This window comes from Squalius cephalus, assembly GCF_949319135.1.
Source record: "Squalius cephalus genome assembly, chromosome: 19".
NCBI lineage: Eukaryota > Metazoa > Chordata > Actinopteri > Cypriniformes > Leuciscidae > Squalius > Squalius cephalus.
In genome coordinates this window covers 32,516,350-32,541,128 of record NC_137140.1, presented here as the reverse complement: position 1 = coordinate 32,541,128, position 24,779 = coordinate 32,516,350, and the positions used below count along the sequence as shown (strand labels likewise).

Sequence of the window (24,779 nt, the reverse complement as noted above, 5' to 3'; positions counted from 1 at the left end):
AATTATCCCTGAAAAATGTTCTGCTCTTGATGTTTTCACTGCTTTTTTATATTTGCATTGACACTCTCTTAGAACCTTGTAAGATACGTGAAGCTTTTCTTTTTGCCATTTCCGTTCTGCTCTCCTACACTCCCGTCTAAGTACAGAGTATTTACATTTAACCATGGCCTGGGTTTTGTCTTATATCTCCTTAATTTTTATGGGGCAACATGGTCAAGGATATCAGAACAAGCATCATTGAACAGATTAATAAATTATTCTGGACCCACTGAAACAGATGGAGATTCAATAGTGTGAATTAATGAATGAGTATAAAATGCTGATGAAAAATCACTGACTGTATTAGATGTAATCGCACGAGAGTAATAAGCAACAGGCTGTTTTTCAGGGAGACCACATAAAAGGTTAATATTAAAAACAATAGGCTAATGGTCAGAAAAATAATGATCTAAGATCTGTACATTACACACAGAAATACCCATGCAAATTACCAAATCAAGAGTGTGACCATGCTGATGAGTAGGGCCAGTTACACATTGTGTACACCAAGTTAAATGAATCAATAATGTTTAAAAACTCTGTGACTAAAGGCTTCGAATGACAGCAAACATGAATGTTAAAATCACCAAGAAGTACAATGTTGTCAAAATAATTTACAATTACAGATAAAAAGTCTGAAAACTCCTGTATAAAGTCTGCATTATATTTAGGAGGTCTATATACAAGAACACTTAATACAGGACTAGGTAGGCAGAGCAATTAAAAATGACTGCACCTCAAAACTCTGGTAACTCTCAGCAGGGATTAATCGACATTTCCACTCATTTTTAAAAATAGCCGCTATTCCTCCACCTCTACCTACAGTTCTCGGGGTATTAAAAAAGTTTCAGTTCATAGGTAAAAGTTTGGAGAAGGGGCTTATATCCCTGTCAATAAGCCATTTTTCAGTAATAAATAAAAAGTCTAATTTTCGTGATACAAAGAAATCATTCAGAATGGATGTTTTGTTTGCAAAAGATCTAGCATTAACCAATGCTATAGTTGCTATAACATCAGAAGTATCGTGTTGAGTACTGGCCTTCACTGGTGTAGGTGTATCCACATGCCGTGAGTTATTGAACTGTATTCCTCTGCCGCATCTCCGCGATCTAGCCAAGACGATTCGTGACGTTGGCACACGCGATGCAGGGCAGACATACTGTAGATAGGAGCTCCTTAACTCCAATCCGAGATCCTCTAGATGGAATTTCTGGTTATTATTGCCAGGACCCAGACCACTTCTCGCTCGGACCTGCAGACCGGCTCATTTCCCACGCATCCTGCTGCTATGGGGTTTCCTTCTATGACGCCCAACCAAGCGCCACGTATTTGCCGGTATAACAGACATAGATTGTGGAGTAGTATACCATTCTCGTCCAGAGTCCCGCATACTTTGTTCCATGACCGTTGTCCGAATACTGAGCAAAATATAAAGATTGTATACTATGCGAGAACAGTCCATAAATGTAATAAAATACAGTAATAAAATATAAACAAGAGCCGTTGAGCGGCCAGAGCGACGGCATGCAGACAGGTAACTAGGCGCCATCTTTTTATCTTTTAATCAGGTGAAACACTTGAGTCACCATCATTAACACCTGTAGCCTATATATGTTCAGTTCTGTTTCAGTTCAGTGTCTGGTATCGTCTGTTAAGTGTGTGTGTTGCTCTCCGTTTGCCATTCTGTTGGAACTATTGTAAATTAACCCTTTCATGCATGAATTATGATAACCTCAGTCAGGATTTTTTTCCTATGTGTTTTTATTGCTCTTATAGGGCATGAAAAACAAGAATTGATTTTCATTTTATTTTTTTACAAATTTTTCAAAGAGATTTTCAGATGTCCACTTGAGTGGACAGCATGCGGTTATGGTTTAAACTGAAGATATACTGTATTAAATATAAGACAATCAAACAGATAAAGTATGTGAATTTAACAAACTAATCAATACAATTATATCAAATTATGTGAAAATTATAAAATATATACAAAAAATATAAATGCGAAATATTGCAAAGGCTTCATACAAACTTCATACAAGTTGCACTTCGCGTATCTTTGATATCAGAACATGAGGACGTGATTCCATCAGAATTTTCTACAGTCTGTCAAGGTACAACTGTGGAAACCACTCAGATGCTCCCTCCAGTGCACCAGAGTATGGAGATTTACCCTTATTAGCTGATAATTCTGATTATGTTCAAGATGGACATGCACATTTCTATCATAGCCCTCCTCTGAGAAAACCTAGCGATACGTTTTTTCAATCTCATCTGAAATGATCAGTGTTGGGGGTAACGCATTACAAGTAACATGCATAACGCATTCAGATTACTTTTTTGATGTTACAAGTAAAGTAATGTGTTACAAGTAACATGCATTACCTAATCAGATTACTTTTTGATCTAACAAGTAATTAACTACAAGTAACATGCATTACATAATCAGATTACTTTTTGATGTTATGAGTAAAGAAACACATTACAAGTAACGCATTACATAATCAGATTAATTTTTGATGTTATGAGTAAAGAAACGCATTACAAGTAACATGCATTACATAATCAGATTACTTTTTGATGTTATGAGTAAAGAAACACATTACAAGTAACGCATTACATAATCAGATTAATTTTTGATGTTATGAGTAAAGAAACGCATTACAAGTAACGCATTACGTAATAAGATTACTTTTTGATGTTATGAGTAAAGAAACGCATTACAAGTAACATGCATTACGTAATCAGATTACTTTTTGATCTAACAAGTAAAGTAATACATTACAAGTGTCATACATTATGTAATCACATGACTTTTTTTTTCCGATGTCAATGAAAATTACATTCTAATAATACAAATACATTTATTTACAGTAAAAAAAATATCATTGCAGATTAAGTTTTTAAGTTTTAAGTTTCAAAAACAATATTCACATTATAATTGAAGAGGCTGATGTGCAACTTTGCCATCAAAACCCGTGCAAATTCAAGAAAATGCTTTTTTAATAGCTGTCCACTATGCGTGAAAGGGTTAACCTTTGTACTTAATTGTATCCGTCTTCCTCATCTGTCTGCCAGCAACCACCCGTGACAGAATACCGGACCTAACAAGTGAACGCGTTTGTAAAAATGTTCTTTTCCATTTTTCATGTTCAGTGTTTTTGTTCAATTTTCACCCCTGCTTGCACCATGGACTTTCCGGTAGTTAAACTCATGTGCCTTGAGCAGGGAGAATTCTCTCTCGAGGATTGAGGAACATTTAGAAAAATTTCTGGATCTCGCCCATCAGACCACCTTCCCGCATAACTGCCTGGAGAGGTTCCTCGAGGAAGCTTCGCAACATATGTGGAGTGGGTGCTGGCGTCCTGCGGATCTGCGTTCACCATCGAGGATGCCGCCAGCCCCACTCCCCATCCAGTGCCCAGCCAGAACCACCAGGACGGCGAGGATCGACAACCTGAGCCCATCGCAGGTAGCGTGACAGAGACCGCCTCAATGAATGAGCCCGCGCCAACAAGAGCGACCGAGGACCACATCGCCACGGAGCCCCAGCAGCGCGCGCCTGACCAGGTGTGTGAGCTGGCCAAGCCATGCATCGCCGAGTGAGTGCTGGTGGACATCGAGGGTTTGGAAGTGAACCCCGCCCACCCCCTCCCGAGACCAGGGAGGTTGGATAATCTAAGGTTGGGTCTGAGACGAGACCTAAAGAAATCTTCAAGAATATGTAAAATGTTTGGTGGTAACAATAAAATTGGCACCATATTCAAACAGTACATCAAATATACCATGGCATGAACATTGTATTTTATTTGCTTAGAGTGATATTGGTTTAAAAAATATTATCAGTTAAGGGTAAAAAGCCCACCTATTAGGTGGTGTAAAGGTAATTTTATTACAATTATGACTTGTCAGTATTAAGTGCTCTTGTCCACATAACATCATTGTACCACTATATACATCCACGTAACATTTCTAGTACACATAACATTAGTGTACCACTATACCTGTATATGTTCAACTGTAACATAACTTTTAACCTTTCAGCTTAAGTGCTCTTGTACACAAAACACCGTTGTACAGTGGTGGAAAGAGTACAAAAAAATTGTACTTAAGTAAAATTATGGCTACTAAAGTAATAATTTACTTGAGTACAAGAAGTAGTACTGAAATATAATATGACTCAAGTAAGATTAAATAAGTATAGTTTGCATAAAAACTACTCAACAAGTAACTACAAATTACTTTAGTATTATTTTTCTATTCATACCTCGCGCAGAAAGTCCACAAGTGAGATTCATAGAAGTATTAAACTTATGACGTTTCAGGAAATGCCTTATATGGATATAATAACATGCAGATAGAGCCGTTTTGACTGATAAAACATGAAGACAAACACATGATAGCGATAATATATCTGTGTTCATCAAGCTATCTCAGGTATTTTCATAAGAATGATGTATGTCCTTAAAGGGTTAGTTCACCCAAAAAAGAAAAAATAGCACATGATTTACTCACCCTGAACCCATCCTAGGTGTATATGACTTTTTCTTTCAGACTAATACAGAGTTCTATTAAAAAATGTCCTGGCTCTTCCAAGCTTTATTCATGCTAAATTCAATGTACTCTAATTTAGTTTTTCATGTTATGGTATGTAAGGACATAAGATCAGCAGATTTTAAACAGATTCTTAAATTTGTAATCCCACACTTTACAATTTGCTTAACTCATGTAAGGCTTTTATAACTCCATTCTTCGGTAGATCCCATGCCACAAGTGTATAGTATGAATAGTAATTTCATTTTCAAATTGTTATTTTGTTTTTACAGACCCCTGCTATAGCTACGCTGCACTGAATGATTCATGGAGAGCCACCAACAATCTATTCTCCTCTCAACTAATGTGTGACGCTTGGGTCAGCTGGAACGGCTGGTACCGTCTCTTCATTCAGGGTCAGAGCGTTCAGATGCCTGACTCATGTGTTGATGAGTATAGTTGTGGCACTGCTGCTCCACTGTGGCTGAACGGAGGACATCCAAAAGTTAAGGATGGAGTGGTTACTCGAGCTGTCTGTGGTCACTGGGGCAATAACTGCTGCTATTTCCAATCCAATCCCATTAAAGTCAAAGCCTGTCCTGGCAATTACTACGTCTATGAGTTTGTGAGCCCAGTTAGCTGTCATTCAGCATACTGCGCAGGTACAGTAAACATAATTTGCATTCATACAGGAATGTATTTTTGTAATGTATTACATTACGAGTTTGTTAGACCATCTATCTGTTTTTGACATACTGTGGAGGTAAATACATTAACATGTGCCTTTTGTACTTTATATTTGTATCTGTTTATTAATTACAATTCTTTCCTTTTTTTGCAGAAGTTAGGAACATAATCATCAATAATCCTACTGTCACTCCAAACACAACTTTGGCAGGTAATGTATACGCTGTGGCTTCTACTAACTGCTAAATTTTTGACGGGATGTATTGTGAAAATCTATCATTCTGTATGTGTTTGTGTATGTAGGTACAGACTGTAGATAAAACGGTGTTTGAAATTTGCAGATGCTGAATCACGTTTATTAACATATATTCATTTGTAATTTTACTGCATTAACTCCACTTGATGTTTGAATGAATTGTAAGAAATGTAACTACAAAATCTTAACGCACCTTTTCTTCTATTACTAAGACGAGATTGTGACACAGACGTCTTTAAATGCTGTCTATATCAATATGCAATATTGTTGACAAAAAAGACGAGACTAAAGTATAGTTTTTAAAAAACTGCAGATAAAAGATATTTTGTAGATAATGTAGATAAAGGATATTTTGTCTTACAAGCCAGTGTTTTGATACATTTCGCATAACCTCATATGATGTGTTTGTATGATTAGTTTATGCATATGCATAGCTCATCTATGCTATACTTGTAAAAATTAGGGGGGGAAAATAAACTTTTAGCAGATAAACAAATTCAATTTATACAATCTCTTCCCAGAAAAAGGACCAAAAATATAATCATATATGCTCTTTAGAATGATAATATAATTCTAAAGTATCAATTTGATACTTTATATCATACACTGTAAAAAATTTCTAACCCTCCCAAATCAAAAATTTCAAGTGACCGATAACATCTAAATTTTTCAATTGGCCCAAGTGAAATTCTGTAAATTTAATTTTATAATTTACAGAATTTCACTTGGGCCAATTGAAAAATTTAGATGTTATCGGTCACTTGAAATTTTTGATTTGGGAGGGTTAGAAATTTTTTACAGTGTATCATAATAATATCATTATAATGCACATAGTATCAATTAGAGAAGTTCATGATATAATTTTGGTCTATGTACCCATAAAACATGCTTGTGAGTGAATTACCTGCATCTGTGCATCATCTCTCTACGTTGTCAACTGTGTTGTAAGAAAGGCCCTACGTTGAAAGAAATTATATATTAATGGAAAATAGAATTACGTATATTAATTTATTTCTTCGTAGGATTTGTGATGGAATTTGTGGTTCAACTGTTTCGTCTTTTCTAAATGAAGAGATGCTCTACAATATCCTATGTACAACTTAAAACTCATACAAGGAACAAAAGCTTTTTTTTTTTAACTCCACTCTTAGATAGATCCCATGCCACAAGTGTCTAATATGAATAGTAATTTCATTTTCTAATTGATTTATTGTTTTCACAGACCCCTGCTTTAGCTACACTGCGCTGAATGATTCATGGAGATCCACCAACAATCATCAAGTCACACAGTGTGACACTACGGTCAGCTGGAACGGCTGGTACCGTCTCTTCATTCAGGGTCAGAGCGCTCAGATGCCGGACACATGTGTTGCCAAGTTAAGTTGTGGCACTGCTGCTCCACTGTGGCTGAACGGAGGACATCCAACAGTTGAGGATGGAGTGGTCACTCGAGCTGTCTGCGGAAACTGGTTGAATGACTGCTGCCTGTTCCGATCCAATCCCATTAAAGTCAAAGCCTGTCCTGGCAATTACTACGTCTATGAGTTTGTGAGCCCAATTGCCTGTTATCTGGCATACTGCGCAGGTACAGTAAACATAATTTGCATTCATACAGGAATGTATTTTTGTAATGTATTACATCTATGAGTTTGTTAGACCATCTGACTGTTTTTTTGTTTGTTTTTTTGGAATACTGTTACGGTAAATACATTAACGTGCCTTTTGTACTTATGAAATATATGTTTGTATCTGTTTATTCATTAAAATTCATAATCTTATTTTTTGCAGAAGTTAGGAACATTACCACCAATAATGCTACTGTCACTCCAAACACTGGTAATGTATACGCTGTGGCTTCTACTGACTGCTGAAGTTTTGATGGGATGTATTGTGAAAATCTATAATTCTGTATGTGTTTGTGTCTATAGGTACAGACTGTAGATAAAACAGTGTTTGAAATTTGCAGATGCTGAAGCACATGTTCATTACCACATATTAGTTTTTTTTATTGCTATAATATAAACTATATTATATTAACTATATATTAATATAACTATATTTTAGTTAAACTAAAATATAGTTAAAAAACAAAATGTTTGTATGTAGATATTGAGATATGTATGAGATTTTGTCTTACAAGCCAGTGTTTTTTTATATATATATATATATATATATATATATATATATATATATATATATATATATATATATATATATATATATATATATATATATATATATATATATATGTATATGTGTGTGTTTATATGATTAGTTTTTGCATATATTTAAAACAATGTGCAAATGAGTATGTGTTGATGTGTGGCTTTCAGTTCATGTCTGCTAGCTTTGAGCTCATCTATATGCTACAGTACTTGTAAAAATTAGGGAAAAAATAAGCTTTAAGCAGATAAACTCTTCCCGGAGAAACACTTATCTGTAGCACTTTGTTTCTTCAAAAATATTTGCAAGACTATTAATTATGTAGTGGTTAAATATTTTAAAGTCATATTCACATGAGACATCCACCAGAGGGCATCATCACCATCCCGCTACTAATCAGCCAGATTCAAACATGAGGCCCATAAATCAGTGTGAAATGTAAACATCAGGTAACAGAAATTATTTATCTTCATTCTCTTGACAGCACCAGGAACATTCTACCCATTCGGCTCATCAGGAGACGCAAGAAACCCTGCTGTTGATGATGGAAGCTCCTCAGTTATTCCACTGTGGAGTCCATTTCTGTTCTTTGGCCGCACATACAGGCAGATTTATGTAAGAATTTGAATTCTAAGTCTAAATGTGAATGACGAATGCTTTATAAACTCATCTGTTATCAGTAAAACCTGTGGCTGTGATTTTGACGATATTTCTCATGTTTTAGGTTAATAATAATGGATTCCTAACATTCAACCAGCCTTCATACCAATATATTCCCTACTCCTTTCCTGCTAATAGAAGCCAAGATATAATTGCTGGTCTCTGGACCGACCTTGACAACCATGCGAGAGGTGTGGTTTCATATCATCAGTACACTAATGGAAGTGTTCTCACACGCGCCACTCAGGATATAAACAATTATTTCCCAAATCTGACCTTCAGCGCTTCTTGGGTCTTTGTTGCAACGTGGGATAAAGTCGCTTACTATCCCATCACTAACACAGTAAGGTTGATGTACTTATGAAATGTGAATGTTTTTGGTTTATCCACAATCCAATAAAATTTCTGAAAACTTTAGACAGTGACAGAGAAAATTATAATAAATTAAAACGGTAAAAATAACAATGAGATCAGTCAGTAATGCTCATAAAAATAATATTCAATAATACAAAAATGTAATTTTGTATATGAAAAAGATGTAAATGCTCAGGTTAAAGTGATTATCTTTTTTAATCTTCTCAGGAAACTTCGTTTCAAGTGGTTTTAATTTCAGGCAGTAATTTTTCATTTATTCTGATGAATTATGGAGACATTGCTGTAACAGGACTTCCGGTGGAGGTAAAACAAACTTGTTTTCTGTATCAGAGCAATATGTTACTATTCACTAGTGTATATACTATTTATATGATTAATGATTTTTACATACTTTCAGGCTGGTTATGACACAGTAAACTCCATTGACTTCTTTGTGATTCCTGGATCAAACAATGGGAGCTTCATCTCAAACCTCAAGAACTCCAGTAACGTCCATGTTCCCGGTCGATGGGCCTTCAGGGTGGACAGTGGACGCAACATCTCTAAAAGTAAGAAGTCTCGTCTTTCTAGAAATAGATAATAAATAGATTTTGTTTTTGTTTTGATAAATAACATATAACCCCATGTAATGTTTTTGTGTGATTAATGTCAACAAATGTTTGTCTGTGTGTTTCCCTTTAGACAACGTCATTGGGCTTCAAGTGAAACTTTCCTCATTTTCAGATCTTACACAGATTGGAAACATTGAGATTGTTTTACAGGAAGTACGTCTCACTTACTACAAATATTTATGCAAAATACGGTAATAGATAATAGCTAGTTTGATCTGTCTCTCCATCTTTGTTTCAGATAAAACAGGTGCTGGTCAATAACAGTCTGCCAAGCAGCATAGAGCTGAAGTTAAGAAAACTGCAAAAGATAAAGCCGTGAATTCAGTCTCCTTCAGGAAAAGAAATAAAACAGTCCACGAGAAGACCGTAAAGATCCCTGGTTTACATTATTGTGGTTTTATTTGAATGATTAAAGTTTCAAAAGTGACATAAAACACAATAAACTTTGTCTTATGGTAGCTTTGTGTGAAGAACAGACTGAAATTTAAACCAAAAAGTTGTATAACGTACTGACATCCACCCAAGATTTCCTTGTATGCTCATGAGAGTTCACTGATTTGATGATATCCATTTTACAAGAAAAAACAACAATCTTTTGATTTAAATCTTTTCAGTGAATCAGTTTCTACTTTTATAACCCTATTCTGAATGATTTAATCACAAATGGGACTGATCTGGTCCTCAAGTTCAGTTCACTGAATAAATGATCTTGTTATCAACCAGTTGAAGGCCAGGATTATGAGTGAATAACGGCTTCAAATTCAGTCTGTTCCTGCCTGAAGAATTTAAATATAATGCACGAGTTGTTTGGACCATTTTTATGACACTTATGGTGCTTTTGTATTCTTGAAAGCCTCAATCCTCATGTGGGCATTTTTATCCAAAACATTTATTCTTGCAGGGTTAGTTCACCTAAAAATGAAAATTCTGACATTACTCATCTTCATGTTGTTCATGTTGATCTAATGTGTCTATTTATTTATCTATCTATACACACACACCTGGTTTTATCTCACTTTACAGGAAGGGAGCCTTTATATTTTCTCACCCCTCAATTTTCAAACATACAAAAATATCAAATCGACATAATGATACAGAAGAACTAATTGTGTTTGATCCAACATATTTCTGTGTTCATTTAGCTTGAATAAAAATTATTAATTCTCTATTTTTCTCATCATGCTTTTATATTATCAGATCTCTTGCAAGGTTGCAAAGGTTTAATAATCAAACTGATCTGAAGCATGAACAATGAAATTAAACCGACCTTCCTCTTCAACTCAGTTTACTAGAAGCATACTTGCATAAGACAAATACTTGACCCAATTGTGAACTATTTGCTTTCACTTTTAAACACTAAATAACCTCAGTGGTAAGAAAAATGACTTTTATATAACAATATGTAAAATGTTTTTTTAACATCTTGATTTGACCTTAAAAATAAATTAGGCTTGTTTAGACATTGGCAATATGTGGTTTAAAATAATATATGACAAATTAATAAACAACAGGTTTATAGTATTTTAACATAATTATGCTATAATAAAATGTATTAACATTAAAAAGGCATCTGTTCTGATATACTAACCTTTGTTATCAGGTTATTTTGTATTGATGGTCACCATCTCTGTCAAGGAACTTAAAATAATCTATTTTAGGATATTACTGAGAGAAAATGGTTTGTTTCGTCTGGTTAGTTCACACATTAGCAAGTGTAAAAGGGTCTTGGTTCATTTATTTGGCACAATAAATTATCTTTTTATTATAAGGAAATACTGACGTCATTTGATAGACTGAGAAACAAAATTTGTGCCTGATGTGGCTGAGAAAAATTGTCAGTTCCTTTGCTCACCACGAGGGGGAGACAGCAGCAGTGCACTCACTGCAGTAAATGAAACACTCAAATAAATCAGTCAAATTGTTCGCCAATATCAACATTTTACCACAGTAGTTAGTGATGTTTTCTTCATATTTCGTTAAAATATAAAAATCAAATTAATTCTGAATGCTAATAACTTTCTCAGATTACTCACAGACTGAAGTAGACACTCCTCTGTCTCTCCTCATGGTTATTTAGCAGGAAAGTTGTTTACCCATCATTCAGATTCACCCATTCAAAAAGTAGCCGTCCGCGTGCCGGTGTGTTGTGAGTGTTCACGTTGTTTTCGATTAGCCTACTATTGATGGTTGCTATGGTGTTTTGGACGCATTAATCGACCCTTTTTAGGGATTAATTGCACTTGACTCACATTAAGCATCACAACCTATTTATAGGCTGCATTTAAAACTGTTGCCTAAAGTCTCTGCTGGTATGTTATAAACACAGACATATTACCGAAAGTATGATAAAATGAAAACACATCATTCACTCTAAGTGGTTTCTGTGACTTTCAAATGTTTAAAAACCAAAAGACGCAAAAATACACAGCCACCATACAAAGTCAGCCATAGCCCCGAATAGCACATCACTGAAGACACACGTCTAACGTTAGCTGACTTTGTCTAAAGCGTTACCGCCTACTAAAATAAAAACACTCAACTTACCACTCTGAAACGTCCTGCTGACCTCTTCTAAAAGAAATGAATTGGTCCTCTTCGCCTGAATCCTCTGACCATTCAGGCTCAAACTGGTAAGGGCTAGCAAATCGCGCTGCCATGTTGGTTTATAGTAGGCTTTGAACAAAATCTGATTCCAGGCCGCCTTCTATGTAGATCTGTGCTTAGCCAATCAGAGTGTTCTGCTCTTTAGTTGTGGGCTGAACATTCCATCCAGCAGCGAGTCAAAGCGTTTGTGGGAGGGGAGAAAAAAGGGTCTCAGAAAAGTGTGGGAAAATCAACCAAACTCTTTTTTTTTTTTTGGTAACACTATTAAATGATGTTTTATTAACAAGGTTCGGGAGGAGCAGGTGCAGATAATTAACCCATTAGCACAAGTGGAGATCAAACAGTAATCAACTCAGGACAATATAAATAACAGCAGAACTGTTCATTGACCATTTATCAGCATCCCACCTCCACCCCATCTCCTCACTTTTAGTTCCGTCTCCTCACTTCTAGTTCCATCTACTCTTACCAACGGGGGGAGTACTCTGGGTTCGGGCAGAAATTCTGAGCTTGGAGCCCTCCACCCGGACAGCACGCCAAATATGCATAACCTTTACCGTAATAATTATATGTAGATGTGAACTCGTGAAATGAGTGTTTAATAGACACATATAAATGGTACAAATATAAGTTTAAGTGTCACCATATGGGACCTTTAAATCTCATTTCATCCTTTTGAACAGCAGGTGGTGATAAAGTCTTGACATCTGATTAGTTACTCTCACTCAGTTTTGGCATGATTACTGAACCCTATGTTACTGAAGTGATGTTGATACGAAGTGACATTGGTGTGATCCTCATTCTGTAGACCTTCTGTTGGCTCAGACCAGACGGGATAGCCTTCGTTACCCTCGTGCATCAATGAGTCTTGGGCGGCCAACACCCTGACGCCGGTTTGTCCTTCCTCAAACCACTGTTGGTTTACAGCATTGGCATTTCAGAGAGACTCTGACCTGGTCGCCTTGCCATAACAATTTGGTCCTTGTCGCTCAGATCCTCATTCCTGCCCATTTCTCCCGCATCCAAAACGTTGATTATGAGAACTGATTGTTTGCTTACCATCTAATCTACCAAGAACTCAATATGTGGCCTTGTTAGTCAAGTCATCTTCATTTATATAGCGCTTTTAACAATGTAGATTGTTCCAAAGCGGCTTTACATTGATAATAGGAAATTAAATTAACAGAGATTGTTTTGGCTTTTTTGTTATTGTCCAGCTAAAGTTAGTTTTGATTGATTCACATCCGTCGCAACGATCATTAGTTATTAACTTAGGGGCCGCTAACACAACACCGATTTAACAGAAAACTCTTAAGTTCTTTCTGCGCGAATATGTGAGAATGCTGATGGCGAGAACATGCGTATTACGAGTTCAGTCTATAGGTATGCGCGTTTGAATATATGCGGGCAGCGGCGCAGGCGTGTAGTCCTTCCCTACAAACCAACCCTCAACAAACTACTTGTCTGGTTATTATATTGCTTCCGCGTAGCCATGCAAACCGGAAATTATCCCGACAACACTTTATCTGTAGAGAGGTAAAGGGAGGGGTGGGGGAGGCCTTCACAGGGGAGAGACTAGTTGACACTTCAGGACTGCACTGTCGTCGTGTCCAGGCGCAGGTCCTTCATCAGATCTGGATCCAGCCTAGATCCGGCAGACTGCTGTAAACCTCGGGATAAACAGACAGACTAATATTAGCGTAGGCGCCATTCTTCGTATGATGTAATGAGTACATTAGGATTTATGGGAAGGGTTCCCGGTTCCGGCTGACCTAAACTATGCAGCCTGACATTGAATGTCTATAATGTGTTATGTGTATGCTAGGTCAAAGAGATGTGTTTTTAGTCTAGCTCTCAACTGACAGAGTGTGTCTGCTTCCCGGACAATGTTAGGAAGACTGTTTCAAAGTTTTGGGTGCTAAATAGTAAAAGGATCTACTTCCAGCAGTTGATTTTGATATTCTAGGTATTGTACCTAGATCTAACTAATTGTTCCGCATTTGTCAATGAGAGCATATAACGTAATTTAGATATATTTTTAAGATGGAAAAATGCGGTTTTACAGATACTAGACACGTGACGATATTCGCCTCACCTGTAATTGGACATAATGTTTTGGCTCATCAGTGTAAAAAGAACTGGGGCATTAATTCCAGTGCATTTAATATTACTGAACTAATATTGGACAAGTAAATTGATGACAGTACTACATTGCCATTGCTATTCTTTCTGAGCTCGGTCAAGAGATGTGTGCACAGACATTCTCAGGGTGTGTGAGACACTTGATGTGTAAACAATAAAAAACCCACAGTATGTTCCTGTACTGAATCATGTGCCATGTTTTTAGTTTCAAGTTTTATCGCTGGCTGTGTTCCAGCAAAACATATTTTCTTCCATTCCAGGGCAGGTGTTCCTTGTAAACAGTGCCAGGACGTGTTTAAAATCAGTCAAACTTCCTCCTAACCCACCACAGGTGCAAGAGCATCTTAGAAGAACGGTAAGTCAAATCTTTCTATTTAATGTTACTCTCCATAAGCTATATTCTCTCACAATTTGTCCTTACTTGTGTAATGAAATGAACTACAGTATTAAATTATGATATTATGATTTTGCTATAAATATAATAAATAAATATAAAACAATTAGATAGTTAAGTAGCTTAATGTGTTTATGATTTTATAAAACAGCAATATGTGTTCAATGAATATTCAACTTTATTAATACTTAATACGTAATACTAATATGTAGTAATAATAGAAGTAATTTGTTGTTAAAGATAAATATAACGTGGGACCTTTTAGAATATTGAGTTTTTTCCAACCGCTTCAAAAGTTGCTCCTACAGACATATTTTAAAGTTGAAAATATTTCATTTATAAGAAGTTATTATTATTTATATTCAAGATTAACATGGGTATAGTGAGAATAATGAATCTCCCCCTGATTACAGAAGAAGGACTCCTACATGCTGGTTTTATCTCTGACTTCATCATCATGAGATTATTTCTGGATTCACAGCTTCTGCTGGTGTTCATATCAGTCCTGGCACTGAGTAAGGTTTAGTTTCTGTTAGATTATCAGTCTTACGTGGAAAGACTATATAAATATACAATCTTGTGTTTCCGAATTTAATAATCTCTTTCTCTTTTACAGCCAGGGCACAAACAACAACTGAGACAACAACTGACATAGCAACAACTGAGACAACAACTGTACAACCAACAGCAACATCAAATGACACAGCAACAACTGTACAACCAACTGAAATACGTAATATTTTTATGTAGTTTACAGAAGTGTTTTTTTAATGTCTTTTTTTTTTTAAAGCATTACAACTCTACCAGCACAAACAACAACACTGGCCAGTACTTATAGACTGTCGCTAAATGGTGTCAATTGAACAAACCCAATATGAACCTGAGAAATCAGTTTATCGGGAAAGAAAATGTACTGTCTTTCTTTTTTAGAAAAAGGACCAAAAATATGTATTATCATATATGACTCAATATACATTTGTCCAATTTAATGCTTCTCTGACTATTAGTGGCAAGTAGAAAAATCATGGATCAATGCATATTTAAACTGGAATACAGTGAAAGAAAACTATACTCATAAAGTGATTTCTTGAGGTATTTTATTTGTTTCTTTCAGAAACCACCATCACAGTTTTACCAGGTAATAATGCTGTGATAGATAGATGACTCATCACACGCCTATGCAATGTTTTTATGTAGTTTACAGAATACATAATAAGTAAGCCATAAAGTATGATGGGACATGCTGTATTGTGAACACAATCATGGCTGAAGGACATTATTAGGACAGACGCAAAGCCTTCAACCTCTTCAGTCGTGACTGCATTCACAACACTAGTAATTAGCCAAAAATATGTTTTGATATGTTACTTTTTTGCAGTCTTAAAAGGGTTTGTTTAAATGAAAATTATGTCATTAATTACTCACCCTCATGTTGTTCCAAACCCATTAGACTTTCATTAATCCTCGGAAGACAAATTAATATCTTTTTGATAAAATCTGAGAGATTTCTGGCCCTCCATTGACAGCTAGGCAGCTGACACTTTGAAGCTTCATAAAGTTCATAAAGAGATCGTATGAATCAAGTGTTTTAGTCCAAATTTTCTGAAGAGACTAGAATGCTTAATATGATGAACCGATTTAATTTAGGCTTTTATTCACATATAAACATTGATTAGTGGACATAAACAGAAGCTCAACCGAACCTGCTTGAAGCGAGAGAACAAACCTCTTGAGCAAGCTCAAAGGTGATGCGTAACACAAGAATGAATCTCATTGGTTCTCGCATGTCAAGCAAGCATGTTTGTGCTTCCATTCATCACAAATGATGAGTGAGTTGATAAATGTTTATATGTGAAAAAAGCCTAATTTCAATCTGTTAAAATCTGCATCATATAAAGCGACTGTGTCTCTTCAGAAAAGGTATTTTGTTGCTTTTAGCTCAGGTCTGTTATTCTTGAGCTCATAATAAGTTTTTGTCTTAACTCATGCACTAAATTACAGTATTTGTTAAGCTTATATTACACCTTCCATTGGACCACTTGAGATGGATTGACCCCACTTCTCTTCCAAGAAAAAAAGACAAAAGATACTGATGACTCCTCATACATGACTCAAAGATAATTATTCGTCCAATTAAATTCTCTCTAGAACATTGTCAGGTACTTATATACTTTTGATTAGAACCAGATCTGTTTATAAAATGTTGTCTCTGGTGTCAGTAAAACAAACCCAATATGAACCTGAGAAGTCAGTGAGCATCTTCATTTGGAAAGAAAATTGTTCTTGTCAAGTGAGTTCATGAGGTATTTAATGGTGTTTGTGTTAATTTTTTCAGAAACCACAGCTGAAACCACCACTGAAACCACCGCTGAAACCACCACTGAAACCATCACTGCTGAACCCACCACTGAAACCACCACTGCTGAAACCACCACTGAAACCACCACTGCTGAAACCACCACTGCTGAACCCACCACTGAAACCACCACTGCTGAAACCACCACTGCTGAAACCACCACTGAAACCACCACTGCTGAAACCACCACTGAAACCACCACTGCAACCACCACTGCAACCACCACTGCTGAAACCACTGCTGAAACCACCACTGAAACCACCACTGCAACCACCACTGCTGAAACCACCACTGCTGAAACCACCACTGAAACCACCACTGCTGAAACCACCACTGCTGAAACCACCACTGAAACCACCACTGCAACCACCACTGCTGAAACCACCGCTGAAACCACCACTGCAACCACCACTGCTGAAACCACCACTGAAACCACCACTGCAACCACCACTGCAACCACCACTGCTGAAACCACCACTGAAACCACCACTGGAACCACCACTGCTGAAACCACCACTGCTGAAACCACCACTGAAACCACCACTGGAACCACCACTGCTGAAACCACCACTGCTGAAACCACCACTGAAACCACCACTGCAACCACCACTGCTGAAACCACCACTGCTGAAACCACTGCTGAAACCACCACTGAAACCACCACTGAAACCACCACTGGAACCACCACTGCTGAAACCACCACTGCTGAAACCACCACTGAAACCACCACTGCAACCACCACTGCTGAAACCACCACTGCTGAAACCACTGCTGAAACCACCACTGAAACCACCACTGCTGAAACCACCACTGAAACCACCACTGAAACCACCACAGTCCTACCAGGTAATGAGCTTATCTTTATGTTAGTGTAAGAGTGAAGACAAAATAAATGTTTAGCTGATACACACATTTCAAATGTTTGTCTTTGTCTTCTCAGAAAAATGACCAATACTACTGTATATAGTCCTTATACATGACTCAATATTACATTTTTTGTCCAATCAAATTCTCTCTAGAATATGAATGTCCCTCCTCCTATAAGCACCTCTGACTAACAATAGCAAGTAGCAAACCATAGATCAGTGCATTATTCTATAATTATTTTTTATATCCCAATTTCCGGCTTCAATAGAAAATACATAAACAGAAAAAGAAAGCTGTACTCGTCAATTAAGTTCATGAGGTATTTAATGATGTTTATAACTGTTTTCATGCGTTCAGAAACCACCACCACTGAAACCCATAGTCTTACCAGCTAATGAGCTTATCTTTCTGTTAGTGTGAGAGTGAAGACCAAATGAATGTTTACCTGATATACATTACTCATTTCAAATGTTAAGACTCTCTCTTCCAAGAAAAGGGACCAAAAATACTGTACATAGTCCTTATACATGACTAATTTATTTTCTTTTTCTAGAATAATGTCCCTCCTCCTAAAAACACCTGCCTCTGACTAGCAATAGCAAGTAGCAAACCATAGATCAGTGCATTATTCAATTGTTATTGGGGTTTTTTATATCCCAATTTCCTGTTTTTATATCCCAATAGAAAATACATAAACCGAAAAAAGAAAGCTGCACTCGTCAAGTGAATTCATGAGGTATTTAATGGTGTTTGTATTTGTGTTAATTTTTTCAGAAACCACCACCACTGAAACCACCACAGTCCTGACAACAGGTAATTAGTCATGAGTTTATCAGTCTTTGGCTGCATTTACACTGCAAGGTTTAATGCAAAGATCTGATCTTGTGACCATAATATCCAATTTGTTTGGCCTCTTTACATACACTTTAGACACGGCTGGTATCCAATATCTGTTTACAATAATCCTCGCCCAAAATGATTCTGTTAGTGATCACATTACTATGTGACACTGGTTGACCCTCAGGTTTTGAATGTCCAAGCTATTGGAATTATTGGTAATACTTTGTTTAAAGCCTTTATGCCTTGTAATGCACCTTATAATGCATTGAATGGTCTCATGAATAATTGTAACCACAGTTATAATAGATTATAATTCTTACATATCTATTCTTTGAACACACCTTTAGAAAGTATATAATGCATTAAAACACGACAAACAACCAATTTCAGAATCTGCTAATATTATAATGCATTTTGACTTTGGTTACAATTATTTATGAAAAGATATAATTGTAACCAAAGTCAAAATGCATTATAATATTAGCAGATTCTGAAATTGGTTGTTTTGACTTTGGTTACAATTATTTATGAAAAGATATAATTAATTATTACATACATTCTAAATACTTATTATAATGAATTATACATGCCGGCTTTAAGTAAAGTGTTACCAAATTATTTATATAATTCCCGCCGGGTGGTACCATGATTACTTGCCGGCATTGAAAAGTTAAAAGCTGTCATGAATGTTTGCAGTGGCAATTTTTGTTTTTTCTTTTATCGACGGTTTGTTAGATCTGAATTCTTCAGTGAAATAAAGTAGAGTGGTATGATTACATTTATCTAAATTATTCGAATGAATTAACGAGAGAGAGAGAGAGAGAGAGAGAGCGCCTGAGAGAGAGACTGAGAGTGTGAATTACCTGCGTCTGTACAGCATCTCTATGTAATAGTGAAGCTGTGAGTTTAATTACAAAAACAGCAAAGTTATCACCTTATTGCTTGTTGAAACACATTTCATTTCATGGAATCATTACAGCCCTAGATGAGTCGGCAATATTTTTTGTCCTTTTTCTTAGAAGAGAAAGGCTGTTTACAGTGGCGCCAAAAAAATATATATATTTTTTTTACCTGCAACTGACACTGATCAGAATTTTTTGCACACATGTAAACAATTTTTCCCCCTGCATCCATTCTGAGCCCCTTCCAAATGTGGTTTTAAGTCAGATACATATCCAATATTTAGACATCTGACCTACGTCTAGACACAAACAAATTTCTACAATGTTTACTTAAATTGAAATGAATACAGAAAATAGAAATATAGAAACTATAATATTATATTAATGATAGTAAAATAACTGCTGTTTACTGATTTGGCCAGTAAACCCATTGCTTTTAATGGAAACCTTGAACGTCTTGGGCTGTTTTGTGCTTGTAAAGCTAGCTTCTTAAAATATCTTGACATTTTTGCCAGCTAAAACATGTCCGGGCTTGTGTTTATTTCTAAAGTATGGGGCGCCTGAAGAGTGAGAATGAGTTGAGTTGCAAGACAAATATCATACACCCATGCAACATTTTTATGTATTTTACATAAGTGTTTTATAATTTAATGTTCTTTTTTTTTTTGACACACAGTTATCACAGTAGTACCTACAACAACACCACTGACAGGTAAAAGACCTTAGAATTACAATCAAATGTAACAACTTCACGTTTTCGTAGGAAATACATCAACACAGGAAATAAAATGGCCCTCAGTAAATGGTGTTTGTATTTGTGTTAATTCTTTTAGAAACCACCACTAAAACCACCACAGTCCTACCAGGTAATAAGGCTGCGAGTCATGGATAACTCATTATTATTCACCACTATGTTATACATAGGAAACACATTTACCATTTTTAAGTGAGTTCATGAGGTAATTAATGGTATTTGTGTTCATTCTTTCAGCAACCACCACAGCAACCACCACAGTCTCAACAAGTAATAATACTGCGACTGTTAGACGACTCATCATATGACCGTGCAATGCATTTTTCAATGTACTTTACAGAAGTGTTTAATAATTGAATACTCTTTTTCTTTGACAGCCATTCCAACAACAACTCCATGGACAGGTATTAATTGACTTTTGAATTAATGGTTCGTTCATGTCAGAATCGCCATAATTATGAGATTCTGACTTGTAAAACCTGCTCACATCTTCATTTGTATTTTTTGTGTTGATTCTATTTGCAGCACCGGCGATATTCTATCCATTCGGCTCAGCGGCAGGAGACACAGAACAGCTTGAAAGTGGTAGTGAAACCTACAGAGATGTTAACTTCTCCACTCCATTTACATTCTTTGGCCGCAAGTACAACTATACATATGTGAGAATCTAGTTCCATTGGCAGTCTGATATGAATACAAATAAGCCAGTTCATATTTTACTGCTGGATTTGAACTGATTTTTCTTATTTCAGGTTAATAATAACGGACTCCTTACATTCAGCCAACCTTTACCAGAAACTGACCCTTACCAGTTTCCCACACATGGAACTGAAGATTTCATTGCTCCGCTCTGGACTGACCTTGATGACTTTGGTTTTGGCAGATACTCGTATCAGCAGTACACTAATGGAAGTGTGCTCACTCGCGCCACTCAGGATATAAACCAGTATTTCCCTCATAAGGGCTTTTCTGCTTCTTGGGTCTTTGTTGCAACATGGGACTATGTTCAAACATTTGATGTGAATGTATTAAATCTTCACTCAGCACCGGTAAATAGTTTTTCTTTTTCAGGCACAAGGTCACATACTGTTTAGACTATGAATCGTGATATTGTTTCTTTTCTTTTCAGGCAATCACCTTTCAAGTGGTTTTAATTTCAGGAGGTGGTTTTTCTTTCATTCTGATGAATTATGGTGACTGTGCTGGGATATCTTTTCCGGTGGAGGTAAAGCAAACATCACAGGATTTAAATAATATTATATACTGACTCTGTATCTAGACATAACATACATTTTTCATGATTTTAATAGGCTGGATATGACACAATAGACTCCACTGACTATTATGTCATTCATTATAATGCATCTAATGGCTACTCCATCCCAAAACTCAAGAGCACGAGTAACGTAAACGTTCCGGGTCGTTGGGCCTTTCTTGTGAACAACGGAACAGGTAGGAGTTTTTTTTTTAAATAATGTGTTAGTATTATCAGTTTGTTTTTATATATATATATATATATATATATATATATATATATATGGGTGTGTGTTATGTCTCATTATGTGTGTGTTTCCTTTTAGAAAATGTCATAGGGGTTCAAATAAAACTACGGTCATTTTTAGACCTGAGACAGAGTGGAAACTTTGAGGTTGTTTTGCAGAAAGTAAGTCACACTTTCATTCAAAAGTTGTTGAATGGAAGCACATTTCCACCTCAGAGTAAAAAAAAAAAAAAAAAAAACTTTATATCTCTAATCGTATATCTCTGACTTTATATCTGACAGTTGTGGCTTTATTTATTATTTTAAACTATCTCACATTTGTTTTACAGACTTCTAAAACCAATAGAGTACAATGGAAATTAAATACATCTGTCCATCTTTGTTTCAGATAAAACAAGAGCTGGTCAATCGTGGAGTGCCAAGTTCCGTTGAGATGAAGTTAAGATATGTCAAAAAGACACAGCCGTAATACAAGACTCAAAAAGCTTAAAATGGTGACCTTGAAGATGTAGAAACTAATTAAAGAGAAAAATGTCACTGTGCAGGAAGGGAATCTTTTATATTTTCTTACCCTTCAACTTCTTATTCTCACATACTCATATATAACACACATATCATCCAAACACAAACATAAATTAGCATATATAATGAAATATGATGAAAAAATGACAATGTGAATATGATACATTAGATAATTAAATAATTCATTACATTAATTATATATGTTCCAACCTAATTTTTTCTCTGTCTTTTCATGCTTTGTTTTATCAGATATCTTTAACAAGTATCAGGGGTTTAAACTTTGGAATGTAGAATGTGAACAATGCAATTAAACCTGTTCTTTGTCTACAACTCCAGTTACCAGAAGCATCACTCACCCATATCAAAAATATGTGCATGTATCGTTCTCATGGAAATTACTGTGTAATATATTTTTAACCATAGAACTTAAGGACAGCAGCTTTCAACTGGTTTCTGGACATCAATTGGCAGCATAACAAAGTGCCAACCCCTCATATTAAACATAGTCTGGGTCACAATTGTACAGTTTTGTTTATGGTTTTTGACAATGAGGGCATATCATGTTTATGTTGGCAATCTGACTTGCTTCTAGAAGTGAAAAATGATTTTGTGCCAAAATACCAGTCTGATATACACAAGCTTTGATGTCAACCACAAAAAAAGATGGGAATCTTTTTCGAAGTTTATTCAAAGCTTGTTTATTTGATTGTGCATTTAATTTATTATTATTATTAGTTTTTTAGAACATTGCGTGTTTGTGGTCAAACAGTTGGTGTAACAGTTGTTGTTGCAAATAAAATACTAGTCTTTTGTCTTCCGGTCTGTATTTTCACAGTGATCTTGCGTATTTATGAATGAACGGCTCGTTTTAAAATCTTCCCGGTCGACTGACATTTGTTAAGACATCTGCTTTAAACATTACAATCCTCATGATATCTTTCGTTAACTTTACATTAAGTAAATCCACTTCAAAAGCGAATTACTCCTGGACAGCAATGCCATAGAAATATACAGACAATTTAAAGACAATATTCTAAAGATGGTTGCACCCTCGTTTCTCTGGCGTATAAGGTCTGTAGCGAAGTGTACTAGCGGCAAAACTTTCATAAAATTCATTTGATAGCGATTTATAATTTAAGTATTATGTATGTAGTATTATATAGTTAAGCATTGTAGTGATGGCTTCCAGAAAGTTTAAATATCAACGGCGGGAAGTAGTCCATGAGCCAGGGGGGTTGATCGGTATCAACGGGGGGGCAAATGCTATCATTGTTTTTTGGCAAGGTATACACCCCTAGTATTAGAAAAATCACGATAGCAGTGAAGGGGTGGTAGCGAAATCACTTTTTTCAGCTCATGAAGTTACTAACCCCCTGAAATAAATTCCGTTTTTGAAATCTGGTGTATATCTGGTTGAGGCTCATGCTAGGGATATTGTCAATATTCTATAATATGGTGCTTGGTATCGTTGGAAAGGGGACCTTTTAGGCTTTCATTTAAACCCAGTACTGAATCTGTCTGACAGACACAGAGGTCACATGACTTCTTTAAACCAGAAATAACACACATTTTTTCACAATTTCCGCCTAAACTGTATGCTTTCTTTAATCCCTGTGGCATGAAAGAACACCACGGACACAAAACTCAACAACTTCAATACTCAAGGCACTCTGATGACTCAGAAAATGTATAATATACCTTTACTATTTATTTGTGAGAGCCTTAAATTAGACTTGTGCAGCCAGCACAAGTCTTCAAAATAGAATAGAGCCAATAGAATGGACAAATAGCATACCCTATTAGCCCAGGGCCAAATGGCCTATTTATTCATGTACAGTTGTAATAAAAAGTAATTGTTTCAATAGTGTAGTCAATGGTGTTGTCAACATAACATTTGTAAGTGGTTTAACAAAATGTTTCTATCATGTATTTTGATATTCACCCACTTTCAGTTAGAATGTCAGAAAGTAGCTCATGCACTGAATGTTGATGGATTTTGACAGTTTGACAAGGTTTTGTCAGTTTTGTGAAAAGATTGTTGGTTCAGTTGACTGGTTATAACAACACTACCAACTATGCCATCTTCAATCAACCTCCATTGAGTTCCAGGGGTATTAAATGTAAGTACAAAATACTTTTTCTCTTGTGCTTGTGAATTGGTGGGGAATAGTAGCAGAATAGTAGCAGTAATGTAAGCTTGGTGTTTTTCACACTTAGTATACTTCTTTTAAACTTAAAATAAGAAAGTATACTTTCAGTCTACATTTTATGTACTTCTCAGAAATATACTTAAAATTACACTTCAGTGTAGGCCTACTTGATTTATACTGAGAGAAAAGTCCAGGGCCCGTATTCATAAAGATTCTAAGAATCCTCTCAGAAAACTCTTAAAGGACAAGTTTGGTATTTTACACTTAAAGCCCTGGTTTCAGATCGTTTCTGATGAAATAGAACGGTTAAGATTGAAATTTGGACACATGCTGCTGGCCCGAGAATTTTCGGTTTCTGTGGTATCACCTCCCCCCCCCCCCCCACCCCCACACACCTCCACAATGGCTGCATAGGTGCACTGG

General features: G+C 36.0%; 2 protein-coding genes across 2 annotated transcripts in view; both read left to right on the top strand.

Moving 5' to 3' along the window:
- LOC307146505 (uncharacterized protein) overlaps positions 1-10,909 on the top strand; it is a 122,312-nt gene extending 111,403 nt beyond the window's left edge. The window contains exons 16-25 of the mRNA XM_079850621.1: positions 4,866-5,234; positions 5,414-5,470; positions 6,738-7,100; positions 7,304-7,351; positions 8,163-8,293; positions 8,403-8,681; positions 8,921-9,016; positions 9,111-9,261; positions 9,395-9,477; positions 9,563-10,909. Of these exons, the coding sequence (XP_079706747.1) occupies positions 4,866-5,234; positions 5,414-5,470; positions 6,738-7,100; positions 7,304-7,351; positions 8,163-8,293; positions 8,403-8,681; positions 8,921-9,016; positions 9,111-9,261; positions 9,395-9,477; positions 9,563-9,643 (1,658 nt within the window). The 3' untranslated portion in view covers positions 9,644-10,909. The remainder of the gene's footprint in view (positions 1-4,865; positions 5,235-5,413; positions 5,471-6,737; positions 7,101-7,303; positions 7,352-8,162; positions 8,294-8,402; positions 8,682-8,920; positions 9,017-9,110; positions 9,262-9,394; positions 9,478-9,562) is intronic.
- A 1,882-nt stretch (positions 10,910-12,791) lies between these two features.
- Positions 12,792-23,031, top strand: LOC307147444 (uncharacterized protein). Its single transcript, XM_079852175.1, has 17 exons — positions 12,792-12,821; positions 14,331-14,425; positions 14,878-14,979; positions 15,081-15,197; positions 15,579-15,602; positions 16,800-17,666; positions 18,462-18,500; positions 20,106-20,141; positions 20,263-20,295; positions 20,421-20,453; positions 20,561-20,587; positions 20,709-20,842; positions 20,936-21,232; positions 21,313-21,408; positions 21,494-21,635; positions 21,764-21,846; positions 22,073-23,031. The coding sequence occupies exons 3-17, from the start codon at positions 14,922-14,924 to the stop codon at positions 22,151-22,153; spliced, it is 2,067 nt and encodes a 688-aa protein (XP_079708301.1). The 5' UTR covers positions 12,792-12,821; positions 14,331-14,425; positions 14,878-14,921; the 3' UTR covers positions 22,154-23,031.
- The last annotated feature ends 1,748 nt before the right edge of the window (positions 23,032-24,779 follow it).

What these genes read in the sequence shown, in the direction of transcription:
- LOC307147444 (XM_079852175.1), top strand. Translation starts at nt 14,922, where the DNA reads ATGAGATTATTTCTGGATTCACAGCTTCTGCTGGTGTTCATATCAGTC. An exon ending in AACCACCACAGTCTCAACAA is followed by an intron (nt 20,454 to 20,560) that starts GTAATAATACTG and finishes TTTCTTTGACAG; the next exon opens with CCATTCCAACAACAACTCCA. An exon ending in TCTTGTGAACAACGGAACAG is followed by an intron (nt 21,636 to 21,763) that starts GTAGGAGTTTTT and finishes GTTTCCTTTTAG; the next exon opens with AAAATGTCATAGGGGTTCAA.